Raw genomic sequence first — 12214 nt, forward strand, 5'->3', positions numbered from 1 at the left:
CAAAGACGAGTGGATAGAAAAGCTGTGGGTCGGTTACACCGTGGAATACTATGCAGCCGGGAAAAAGGAGCTCTTACCCTCTGAGACAGCAGGAGGGAGCTGGAGAGCATCATGCTGAGTGACAGAAGCCAGTCAGAGAGAGACACGTATCCCCTGATCGCACTCCCACGTGGAATCTAAGGAACAAAATAAACTGATGGACGGAGTGGATCCAGAGCCATGGAGGCAGGGGACCGAGTGGGAACCTCAGAGGGAGGGCGGGTGGGTGGGAGGTAATCAACCAAAGACCTTGTGTGCAGATATGCACGGACCACGGGCACAGACAATGGGATGCTGAAGGCCTGGGGCAAGGGGTGGAGGTGGGCTGGAGGGGAGCCAATGGGGGAAAAAAGGAGACATATGTAATACTTCCAACAATAAAGATTTTTAAAAATAGTAATGATAGCTCATATCTACTAAATACCGGCCTTGACCATGTCCCAGGCCCTAGTCTACGTCCTTTACACGTATTTGGCTCATTTTATCGTCACAACCATCTTATAAGGCCACCCCCTTCACACAGAGGAGAGAACTGAGTTTCAGAAAGGTTAGAGATCGGCCCAGGGTCCGCACGGCCTGAATGTGGCGAATCCATGGTTAGGGCCCCAATAGAGACACGTTTAATTTCCTTTCCTCGTCTAATTGCAGTGGCTGGGACTGGCGAGAACAGACCCCTGGCCTCTCTCCTAACCTGAACAAGGGAGCTCCTAGTTTCTTTCCATCATGATGTCAGAGTTTTGTCGCTGTCCCTTACCCACGATTCCCTCGAGAAAGTCCTCCTCTATCCCTACTTTGCCGAAGCAATATCATTTTCCTATCAAAAGCGTACAAAAAGTAGTGTGTACAGTTCGATTCTGATTTTGAGAAGAAAATACTTTCTATTGGAAAAGCGTGTGGAAGGCAATCCACTGATAAAGGAGTCATGTGGGGCCGTTAGAAGGGGTATTTTTTTTCTTTACATAGTTCTGTATTTCGGAAACTTGCCCTGATGAACGCACATGTATTTTATTTTTTTAACAACAGAACAATAACGTTATGAAAAGCGATGCCCTGTTCTGGAGAGCTGGCTTGCAGACAGAAAATAAGACGATTAAAGACTAACGTAGCCAAGCCGGTGTAGCTCTGGTTGAGTGTCTACCTATGAACCAGGTCACGGTTCGACTCCCGGGATTTCGGGCTTGATCTCCAGTGTGGGGCGTGCAGGAGGCAGTGGAGCCATGATTCCCTCTCATCATGGATGTTTCTCTCTCCCTCTCCCATAAAAATGTATTAAAGAAGAAAAAAGAAAAACGGAACAGAACTGCTCAACCTGGAGCAGGAGGGCCTGGCAGGTCTTGGCCGAGGGGAGGAGTCGCGGGGCGGAGGAGGTGCCTGGTGCCTCTCGGAGCGCAGCGCACGCCCGGGCCGCGGGGAGGGGCAGCAGCGCCCCCACCTGGCGCCGGCGTCGCGGGCTGGCGCGCACCCCCAGCTCAGGTGCGTGGAGAGCAGAGCGCACCCCGCGCGCCGTGCTCTCCGGGGGCCGGGCTCCCGCGGGCCGTGCCGGGCGGCGGGCCGGTGAGGGCGCGGCGCCCGAGCGGCCCTGACCCCGCCGGGCTGCAGCGGGAGCCGGGGCTGGAGCGGGGGAGCCGCGCCCGCGCCGCGGAGGGCGGGAGGGGAGGGGGGAGGCGCTGGGGAGGCGCGCGGCGCGGGCGCGCACAGGCGCGCGGGGCGGCGCGGACCCTCGCGGGCAGCTCGCCCTCCGCTCCCGGGTCCGCGGCTGCCGGCGGCTCAGCCCGCGGCCCCTCCGCCTCGACTCTGGGCGCCCGCGGCCGCACCCTGCCGCCGCCGATGGGGATCCGAGAGTTCCCCGGCGGCGCGCCCCGGGGCAAAGGCATCGCCACGTGAGTAGCGCCTGGAGCGGGCGCGCGCGCGGGCGGGCGGACGGGCGGCCCTGGGCGGCTGGGGTGCCGGGCGGTGGGGGGCTCGGGAAGGGGCGGCGCTGCCCGGCAAGTTCCCGACGGCCTGGCCCTCGCCACTCGCCACCCCCCCGCCTCCGCCTTGCCCCAGGCGCCCAGGACCGGGCACCGGCGACGGCACCCGACGCCGCCGAGGCTGCCGGGGAGCCGGGTGGGCGGCGAGCGGGGAGGGGGAGCGCGGCTTGGCGGTGGCACCTGCCCCTGGAGGCCAGACCGCGCCCCTGCTCGGCCTCCGATCCATCCTCACCGACCCCCCCTTCCCCCCCGCATCTCTCCCGCCCGCCCGCCTGGCCGCAGTGGCATGAGAAGGTCCCCGGACGTCAGCCCGCGGAGACTGTCGGACATCAGCCCGCAGCTCCGGCAGCTCAAGTACTTGGTGGTGGACGAGGCCATCAAGGAGGACCTCAAGTGGTCGCGCTCGGTGGAGGACCTCACCGGCGGGCCCGCGGGGCTCACGTCCATCGAGGAGCGCATCCTGCGCATCACCGGCTACTACGGCTACCAGCCCTGGGCGGCGAGCTGCAAAAGTAAGGCCGTACCTCCCGGCCCCCTGTCCCCTGCCCGGCCGGGGGTCCCCCCTGCTGTCCTGGGAGCGCGCGCAGCCATGCGCCTGGCCGCCCTCCTGCGCCCTGAGCACAGGCACAGACCCAGGTTGGCAGCTTTGAGGGAGAGGCCTGGAGATGGGAGTTGTCGGGGGCCTTTGGGGATTTCTGATCCATTCTCTTACACTCCAGGTCCCCCCCTTCCCCGTTCCCCACACACCTCCCTGTCCTATCCCTTGCTAGTGAGGGGTACCCTGGGAGACTTTGGGGACGGTGAGTCCTGCACTGTGAAGCTTCCCTGTGGATCTGAAGGTGTCACTCGCTGGAATGGGGCTTGGCTGGAGACTGCGCGCTCAGCTGGCCTGGATTTTAACTCTCCCTGTTCCTCTAGGCCAGTGGTTCTCAACCTTCCGGCCCTTTCAGTACAGCTCCTCATGCGGTGACCCAACCGTAAAATTACTTTCGTTGCTACTTCATCACTGTCATGTTGCTACTGTAAATAGCTGATATGCAGGATGGTCTGAGGCGACCCCTGTGAAAGGGTCGTTCGACCGCCAAAGGCGTCGCGACCCACAGGTTGAGAACCGCTGCCTAGACCCCCGATGGGGGACAATGCTTGGGCCTTCATTTGAGCTCATTCACTCCCTTTGCCTCGAATTTTTATCCGTCCTCCCTGGAGGGCTGGGCGTGGACCCTTCTAGGTCTGGTACAGATACCTGGTTGGTGTCAGGTGGAGCCGCCGAAACGGTCCTGGGCTGATGGGCCGGGCTGATGGCTTTGACAGTGTGGTGATCAGCGATGCAGGCGTTACCTGTGTGTGAGTGGGACTCCTTGGGGGACAGTGCTTTCTCTGGGTTTGGAAGGCAGAAGGTGACGACCACTCACTCGGGGTACCCCTGACTGCAAACCACACGGAGGGGGACCCGTCCCCACGGTCTGTTTCCTGACCACAAAGAGGCAGGCAGTGACCCCTGGGGTGCGTGTGAGACATGCGTGACACGGTTCCATTCGTGATACAAGGCTAGCAGCTTCGTGATCCCGGGATATGTTTCTACCCTTTGTTGCTTGACATTGGAACATATTTTGTTGGTCCTTAGGGGGAAAAAAATCCAGCTCTTGTAAATTAATCACAGTCCGTTCTAAAAATACATCCACTTTTAGCGTGTGTGTGTGTGTTGTGGTGGTGGTTTTATTTTTCCCTAAAACCCCTGGTTTCAAGTCAAAGGTCAGTGGTGTGCTAGCAGTTAGCGGGTTCCTTTTCAGTCCTTTGCAGGAAGAAATGTGGAACTTCAGTGTTTTCTCTTCGTGTCCTTGTTTCTGAAGGACGGTGGCGATTGCGTTGAACTCTGTCTAAAGGTCGCCCGGGTCTCCTCCCATCTCCTGCGTCTGCTGCTAAAATTGTAGCTGGTCAGAAGCTGGCTTTGGGTTCTAGAAGGAAGACAAAGGTCCAAGTTCCCTTTTCAACTGGAAAGCACTGGCCGTAGAACCACAAGCCCATTTCTCCTGGACACAAGCACAGGAGACGCGGATAATATTTCTGCCTCTTAAATTTCTGTTGGAATCCTCTGTCTCCTATTCCTAGCCTCTGCTTCCCGGGTAACCGAAGACAGTGGTATCAACCGCAGCCTTCATGGGCCCGTCTGGTTAGCCCGAAGGTCATACTAAGGCTGGTCATTGTCATTCCGTCTGTGACCTTGGGAGCTCACGGCAGCGTTTGGCACAAGCATGCTTTATCATTAAGACAGGGGAATGCATTGCCCGGCCGGCGTGGCTCAGTGGTTGAGCATCGACCTATGAACCAGGAGGTCACGGTTCCCTTCCCGGTCAGGGCACAGGCCCGGGTTGCGGTCTTGATCCCCAAGTGGGGGGCGGGTAGGAGGCAGCCGATCCATGATTCTCTCTCCTCATTGATGTTTCTATCTCTCTCTCCCTCTCCCTTCCTCTCTGAAATCCATTAAAAAAAAAAAAAAAAAAGACAGGGGAAAGGCCATGTGGAGAGATATTAGCAGACAAGGCTACGGTGAGCATAGGGCCGTGAATAAAATCAGCTCCCCCCACTCTCTCCTCCTATGAAGATCTTTCTTTCCTCCAAGCTGTTTCCTCTGTACTAAAACGCTTTACTAGTAGGTGAAACCTGACATTTTGACGAATTAATTGGATTTTAAGTTTACATTTGGAGAAACTAATGTTTGACTAATACAGCCAAAGACCTCTTAGAGCAATGCTTTAGCTGTTTTGAAGAGAGAAAAATAAATTCATCGAGAGCCTTATCTATATGTTGAAATCAGTGAGTTATCGTGTTTGTTGCTTAAGCATCGCGCTCAACAAACTGGGAGACGTGCTCACAGAATAACTTACTCCCCCGGTCTCGGAGCACGGTACCTTTCCTGGCCTCATGGATCAGGAGGAAATTATATTTCCTGTCCTCATTGCAGAGCCCAGAGAGGCCTGTACCGTGAGGCACCTGGTCCGTTGTTTTGGTCAACGAGGGAGACAGGCCTTTGAGCAGCTGTCTAGGACATGGGCACGCGTCCTGCTCTCGTGCTGCGGCTTGAGGTGGCCTTGACCTTGACAGCATTCGAGACGAGAGAGATGATTGACCTGCAGGAGGCTCAAGGGCGTTGGGGCCCCTGAGACGTCTCAGAGCAGTTGTCTGGCTTGACAGATGTTTCCTGTGACATTCCGAGTTCCTCCTGTCTGTGGGGTCTCGTCCACGGGCCTGGACCAGGTGGGATTCTATTAGGGAATCATTTTTATCCTTCCCCACCATCTGTTTCGTGGCAATGGAGAGTTCTAAAAATTTGGGCTACGTCCTCAAAGTTTGATTCCCAAGGGTCGGAAGAAAGGTGTTTCTTCATGAATGTGGACTCTGCTTCCTTTTTTTTTTTTACAAGTTGAGTCTACTTGTTCCCGATGAAGATGCTCTCCTCTGGAGAACCCCGTGGGCCAGGCTGGGGTTCCAGAAAATCCCTGCGTGCTCATGAACACGCTCATTTGTAAATGGCATAACCATCCATCCACCCATCCATCCGCCAGCAGACCGTTCACTGCTTCCAAGGGGCAGCAAATTCGGTCCCTTCCAAGTACACGGTACAGTCGCTGTTTCCTAGAAAATTACGTAGAGGGAGACAAGACGGACAGGTGTCACTCCACGAGGCCCCACGCTCTCCTGGACCATCTGTCTCACCGGCGCACACGTGTGCTCGTTGGACGAAACAGCTTGGACGGCCTTGGATCCCCCCCTCCCGCTGACCTCATGACACTAACCATCGGTTGCATCATGACTTCTTGTAGGGCGTCACCCACAGCTTGTGAGCAGCAGGCTAGGGGGTGGGGCCCCTGGCAACTTCCCTTTCTCTTCCTTTAAAAAAACTCAAGCTCAGCCCGGCTGGCGTGGCTCAGGGGTTGAGCATCAACCTGTGAACCAGGAGGTCACGGTTCGATTCCTGGTCAGGGCACATGCCCCTGTTATGGGCTCCATCCCCAGGGAGGGGGGCGGGCAGGAGGCAGCCGATCAATTATTCTCTCTTATCTTCATTGTTTCCATCTCGCTCTCCCTCTCCTTCCTCTCTGAAATAAAAAAAATATATATATATATTTTTAAAAAACACAACAAAAACCCCAATTGCTTAAACCATTGGTTATTGGAGACTGACTCAATTCCCAGCCTTCCCCAGCTCCCTGGAGGGGGACGTGGGACGGAAAGTTCCAACCTCTCCTTAGCGTTGGTGCCATGGCAACCAGCCCCCCCAGCTCCCCCCCCATCCCCCGCCTCCGGGCTCCCTGCAAGCCAGGTCTTTAGTACAAACTCAGGTGTGGCTGGCAAGAGCTCACCCATTCCCCTTCATTGCTCTTATCAGGAAATGTCAAGGGTTGGAGGGGCTCTGGGCCAGAAATGCGGGTGAAAACGAAGTATATAATTCTTCCCTTTTTTTAAAAAAAACTTTTAAATTGAATTTATTGGGGAGACATTGGTTTATAAAAGTACATAGGTTTCAGGTGTCCAATTCTACAAACTGTAATCTGTGCATTGTATTGTGTGTTCACCACCCCAAGTCAAATCTCAATGTTAGGCTCCATCTGATCACAGCTCCATCCATCCATCCATCCATCCATCCATCCGTAGAACATCCTTAAAGAAAGCCATTGAGGTTCCCATAACACGGGGTGTGCCAGGAAGGGGTGGGGCCAGGACCCTCAGTCCGCTATGCCCCGCCCCCTTCAGGAGTCAGCTGGGGAAAGAGTGACCAGGAGAAGGTGGGACAAGGACTTTGAGGTGACCCAAGGGCCTTTGTGGCCAGCCACGGAGGCGGTACTGTAAGCAGCTCCATCTCTGAGCATCCTTTGTAGCCAGGGGTGGCCACGGGCGGGCCGTGGTTTTGGGCGATGAAATATACATGAAATGCCTGAGAGAGGAGTCTCTTGCTGCCCAGAAGGGAGAAGCCTGCCGGAGAGAAAGTTCTGGGTTATCCTCGTCCCCCTCCGCCCTGCCCAGATCCGGACACAGTGCCACCGCCGTCACCATGCGGATGGGAACTCCCCGATCCGCTGGCAGGGCAGGGGGGTGGGAGCAGTCTGGGTCTCGGCTGGCATGTCCCAGCCGCACCAGCCTGGGTGGGATCGTGTGTGTGTGTGTGTGTGTGTGTGTGTGTGTGTGTGTTTCCAGTCTTCTTAGCGCAGGAGGGAAGCCAGCCGCCTGGCTTTCTGTGCTTTGCACCTGAGCTCATTTGTAACCGGGACAGCTCTCCAATTCCGAGTTGCAGAAAGAATGATTGAAATTCAATCAAGCGGGCCTTCCTATTGATCGGAGTCGCTCACCAACGGAATAGACTTCTTTTATCTTGTTCTTGGGAGCGGCTCTTCCTCCGTGCCACCCCCACCCCGGGCCCCATGTGATGGATGTCCCTGCCAGCCATCGGGTAGTCAGACCCTGCGGTCACCTTGGTCCGTCCTCCTGCCTCCTGCACACCTCATTGCCAGACGCCGGGCGGGTCCTGTCTCGTCCCCTCCTGGGGTTGTGGTCCAAAGTTATACAAATGATGGTGGCACGTGTGAAGTACGAGATCTTATTTTCATGTCACCCTTTCCCCCCTTTCCGGCTGCCTTGGTTAAGGCTCTTTTTAAAAAATATATATTTTTGTGTTGACTGCAGAGAGGAAGGGAGAGAGAGAGAAACATCAATGATGAGAGAGAATCCTTGATCGGCTGCCTCCTGCACGTCCCATACTGGGGATCGAGCCCTGACCAGGAATCGAACCCGGGACCTCTTGGTCCATGGGACGACGCTCAACCACTGAGCTATACCAGCCGGATTCTCACTCTTGTTGCTTTAGCACTAGCAAGAGGGAATGATAGAGACACAGTAGGCATGTAGTGTTTATTGAATGAATGAATGAATGAATGAATGAATGAATGAATGAATGAACGAACGAACCCATTCATATCTGGAAGGCTTGTTTAGTGAGGGCCATATGACTGTCACAAGGATTTCGGTGGGACACACTCCTATAAGTTAAACCAGGTGACATTCGAGGTCCTTTCCAACTCAAAGGCTTTATGAATCTTGGTCAAGGAAGAGGAGAGTGTCGAGGTAGTGGATGGGTTGCAAGAGAAGATGCTTGCGGAAGTATTTTAAAAATTACAAAGTAGAAAAACAAAATGTTGCTAGGCTGTCCATCGCGATATCCCAGTCGGTAGCTGTACCACAGGACTGAAATCCCAGAATTTTTGGAGGGGAGAGAGTTAAAAATTAGTTCCAAGTTACAGACTCTAAAAAGAACAAAAAATACAAGCAAAGGTCTTTGAACCTCACTTAAGTTTGACTCGGCCTCTGAATTCTAAGCAAACATACAAGCTGCCGCCCTAAACCTTACCCTTTCTTTCCACGGCAGAAAATAGAAGTACATTTCGGACAGCTGTGTGTAAATTTTCTTTTTATTTTTGAACTGTGGATATGATCAGGTACCTCCCCCAAAATGAACGAAAACACTGAGGAAAACACTTCCTGCTTCCTGGAGAATGGTTTACTTTCCATTCGCCGTTCGTCCCTGGACGCTGTTATAAAATCAGACTCGTTTGGCCCGGCCGGCGTGGCTCAGGAGTTGAGCATCGACCTATGAACCAGGAGGTCACGGTTCGATTCCCTGGTCAGGGCACATGCCCGGGTTGCAGGCTCGATCCCCAGTGTGGGGCGTGCAGGAGGCAGCCGATCCATGATTCCCTCTCATCATTGATGTTTCTCTCTCCCTTCTTCGCTGAAATCAATCTATACTAATAAAAGCCTAGATGATCCTTGCGCCCTCACGTGACGCCCTCACATCATCACAAGATGGCCGGCAGGGAGGGTAGTTGTGGGCGATCAGGCTGGCAGGGGAGGGCAGTTGGGGGCCATCGGGCCGGCAGGGGAGGGCAGTTGGGGGCCATCGGGCTGGCAGGGGAGCAGTTAGGCGTCAATCAGTCTGGCAGGGGAGCGGTTAGGGGGTGATCAGGCAGGCAGGCAGAAACGGGTAGGGGCAGTCAGGCAGGCAAGCAGGTGAGCAGTTAGGAGCCAGCAGTCCCAGATTTTGAGAGGGATGTCTGACTGCGGGGATCAGGCCTAAACCATCAGTTGGACATCTCCCGAGGTGTCCCAGATTGGAGAGGGTGCAGGCCGGGCTGAAGGACACCACCCTCACCCCCTGTGCAGGGACTTCGCCTGGCCTGGGGAGGCAGGAGGTGACGGGGAACAGGTGTGAGGGGGACAGGCAGAGACGCTTCTGACAACAGCCCCGTCGAGCCGAAAGAAGTCACGTTCGTTCCTTCTGTCACCTGGCCCTTGATTGCGCTTGGGACCCCGGGACCTATGGCGGGGACTTAGGGGACCATTTCCTTCTGAACGGACCTGGGTTGGTGCATATCCCTCCTGCAGGTGTCATGGTTGAAAAGGGAGTCATTTCACAAAACCTCTGCAGTCTGATTGCACCTGCTGGGGCCCTGCTGGGAGCGGCTCGGACTTCCCTGCCCTCTGCTTCTTAGCGTCCGTCCCTCGCTCACGGATGGAGCTGCTCCCAGCCTGCCCTGTCTCCGCCGCCTCCTCATGGACACTCGCCTCTGAGGTTGCTGACCTCAGTGCTTCTCTCGAAACCGCCTCATCAACAGAATTTGATGAGTCAGTAGCCAGGACTGATAGCTTCAGATGAAAGGGAACACCCCGCCCCCCCCTTTGCTGGTTTCCTCCGTCCTAAGCGATAAATAAGGTGCTCTTTTTGCAACTGAAATTTCAGGAGCCGAGGAAAGCGCCCCAGAAGGTGGACGAGCCAAATCTCTGTGGGTCTCCTGGGGATGTGGGGCCAGTGGACTCCGGCCGGTGTGGCTCAGTGGTTGAGCATCGGCCTAAGAACCAGGAGGTCAGGGTTTGATTCATGGTCAAGGGCACATGCCCAGGTTGTGGGCTCGATCCCCAGTGTGGGGCGTGCAGGAGGCAGGCGATCCACGATTCTCTCTCATCTCGGATGTTTCCCTGTGCAAATAGGCCCTGTTGCTTAACCCTGGAGATGTAGGACTAAGAGGGTTTGGAGAGGTTTCCTACCCTCACGCCCTCGCACTGCAGGTAAGGACATGGGGTCCCAGGCCCTGAGGGGACTTGCCCAGGATCCTGCCGCTCAAGCAGAGAGGAGACCAGCGTGAAGTCTAGTCCAGTTTATTCTCCACGTCACCCTGCCTCCCGAAACCTCTGCTGGGGCGTGGGCCTGGGTCCATCTGCCCCGGGGATGCGGCATCTGCTCTCGGCACAGCCTAAGGCCGAGGGAGGATTAGTGGTTCTGCTAAAACCCGGGTCCCTAATTGTACCTCTGGGGAGGACAAATGATTCACGGCCCAGTGAATCAGAGGGAGCCAGTTCAGAGCGAATTCACGGGGAGAAAAGGCTGTCGGTTGCCTGGTTACCAGAGTGACAAACACGGAGTGATTTGTGTTGTGTGTGCCGTGGGGAAGGTTGCCTCATCGTCACGGTCAAGGCTGAGATGTGGAGGTCAAAGCCCTCTCTCTCGGGCAGATGGGAAACCGGTCACTTGGGGTGGGTGGTCTCACCACAGGATTGGCTCCTGCGCCCCCCCCCCCCCCCCCCCCGTGCCGAGAGCGGCCAGGGGCGCAGCTGGCCGTCATCGTGTTCACAAGGACAGCTGGCTCCTGGCCGGGTGGCGCCGCCGGCTGGAAGGTCGTCCCGTACATCGCAAGGCTGTGGGTGTGATTCCCCGTCAGGGCGCGCACCTCCGTTGCAGTTCGATCCCCGGTCCGGTCGGGGCGCCTACGGGAGGCAACGGATCAATCGGATGTTCCTCTCTCACATCCATGCTCCTCTCTCTGTCTCTCCCCCCCTTCTTCTCTCTCCCTCTCAAAACAAAATCAATAAAAACAGTTGTCGGGTGAGGATTAACCCCTAGAGTGCCGGGGGGGGGGGGGGGTCCGCTATCGAGCTCTTCCTGTCTTTCGCCAAAAGTGCCGGGAGCGCTATCAAAGCTTCCAAATGGCGTCCAGTTCTAAGTCTGCTTTTATCAGTGATGATGATATTGCTAGATATGTCAATGTAGTAAAGGCTTCCTTACGTTTTTGAATATGTCACTTCATTTACTTGGGATTCATAATTTTTTTCCTAAACTGCTGTAAAATCAGCAAAAATGCCTTGGCAATTTTAGCATCGTTCCTAGGCTATTGGTTGGCACTCAAAGGGTTAAAATTGATGATGATGATGATGATGATGATGATGATAGATCACCGTTCCTGAGCCCTGACTGTGGGTCATTCATGGTGCCAGGTGCAGGCTCCCTGACGCTTTATCAGAACATTCGCGTCGGGTGTTCCTATCATCCCCATTTTACGTAGAAAACGGAGAGCACCCGGCCGGGGTGGCTCAGTGGTTGAGCGTCGACCTCTGACCCGGAGGTCACGTTCCACTCCCGGCCTCCAGCCCGGCTGATGTTAGAGATCCGTTAGGATGAATGGAACTATGTGGAGACGGTTCCCCCTTTAAAGCAGATCCCCTTTCATCGCGAGGACAATCCCTCCGCCTCACTCACCGTGGGGCGGCGTGGCTAACAAAGCCCCTGGTTTATAAAATCGCAAAATCCGTCCTCTTAGCCACAAAAAAAAAGCTCTAATCTCCAGGGAACACGGGTATTAAAGATTTTAAAAGTGACCGCGAACGCACAGAGAATAACAGAGGTCCTCACTCGGCAGAGAATTCACGAGGGCCGGTGGGCACCCCGGGCTGCCCACCGTTCTGTTGGTGGAAAGCAGCTTCCGATGCCTGATTTCCATGATTCCTAATTTGCATAATCTCATTGGGATCGCAGTCCAGTGAGGGTCTACAGAAGGAATTTTTTTTTAAGCAAAAGTGTGGAAAATGTGTTTATTTTAATCTTTATTGTTGAAAGTCTTACATATGTTCACTTTTTCCTCCCCCACTGATCCCCTCCCGCCCACCCCCACCCCAGGCCTTCAGCACCCCACTATCGGTGTCCGTGGGCCATGGGCCGTGCATATCTGCACACAAGGCCTTGGTTTATTACCTCCCACCCTCTCTCCCCCGCCCTCCCTCTGAGATTCCATACTCTGTCCCCTGCCTCCATGTCTCTGGATCCACTCTGTCCATCAGTTTATTTTGTTACTTAGATTCCACGTGTGAGTTCGATCACGGGATAC

At 55.3% G+C, this 12214-nt stretch overlaps 1 protein-coding gene across 2 annotated transcripts in view; it reads left to right on the forward strand.

Annotated features, from left to right (window-relative positions):
* Positions 1 to 287: 287 nt before the first annotated feature.
* Positions 288 to 12214, forward strand: part of SLC35F3 (solute carrier family 35 member F3) — a 50925-nt gene continuing 38998 nt past the window's right edge. The window contains exons 1-2 of one of the 2 annotated variants that reach the window (XM_036355049.1): positions 288 to 1512; positions 2292 to 2521. In XM_036355049.1, the coding sequence (XP_036210942.1) occupies positions 2296 to 2521 (226 nt within the window). In that variant the 5' untranslated portion in view covers positions 288 to 1512; positions 2292 to 2295. Of the gene's footprint in view, positions 1513 to 1721; positions 1920 to 2291; positions 2522 to 12214 lie in introns of those variants that run through there. The other variant, XM_036355048.1, reaches the window with a different exon arrangement.

The sequence above is a fragment of the Myotis myotis genome, unplaced genomic scaffold, assembly GCF_014108235.1.
Source record: "Myotis myotis isolate mMyoMyo1 unplaced genomic scaffold, mMyoMyo1.p scaffold_m19_p_21, whole genome shotgun sequence".
NCBI classification, from domain to species: domain Eukaryota; kingdom Metazoa; phylum Chordata; class Mammalia; order Chiroptera; family Vespertilionidae; genus Myotis; species Myotis myotis.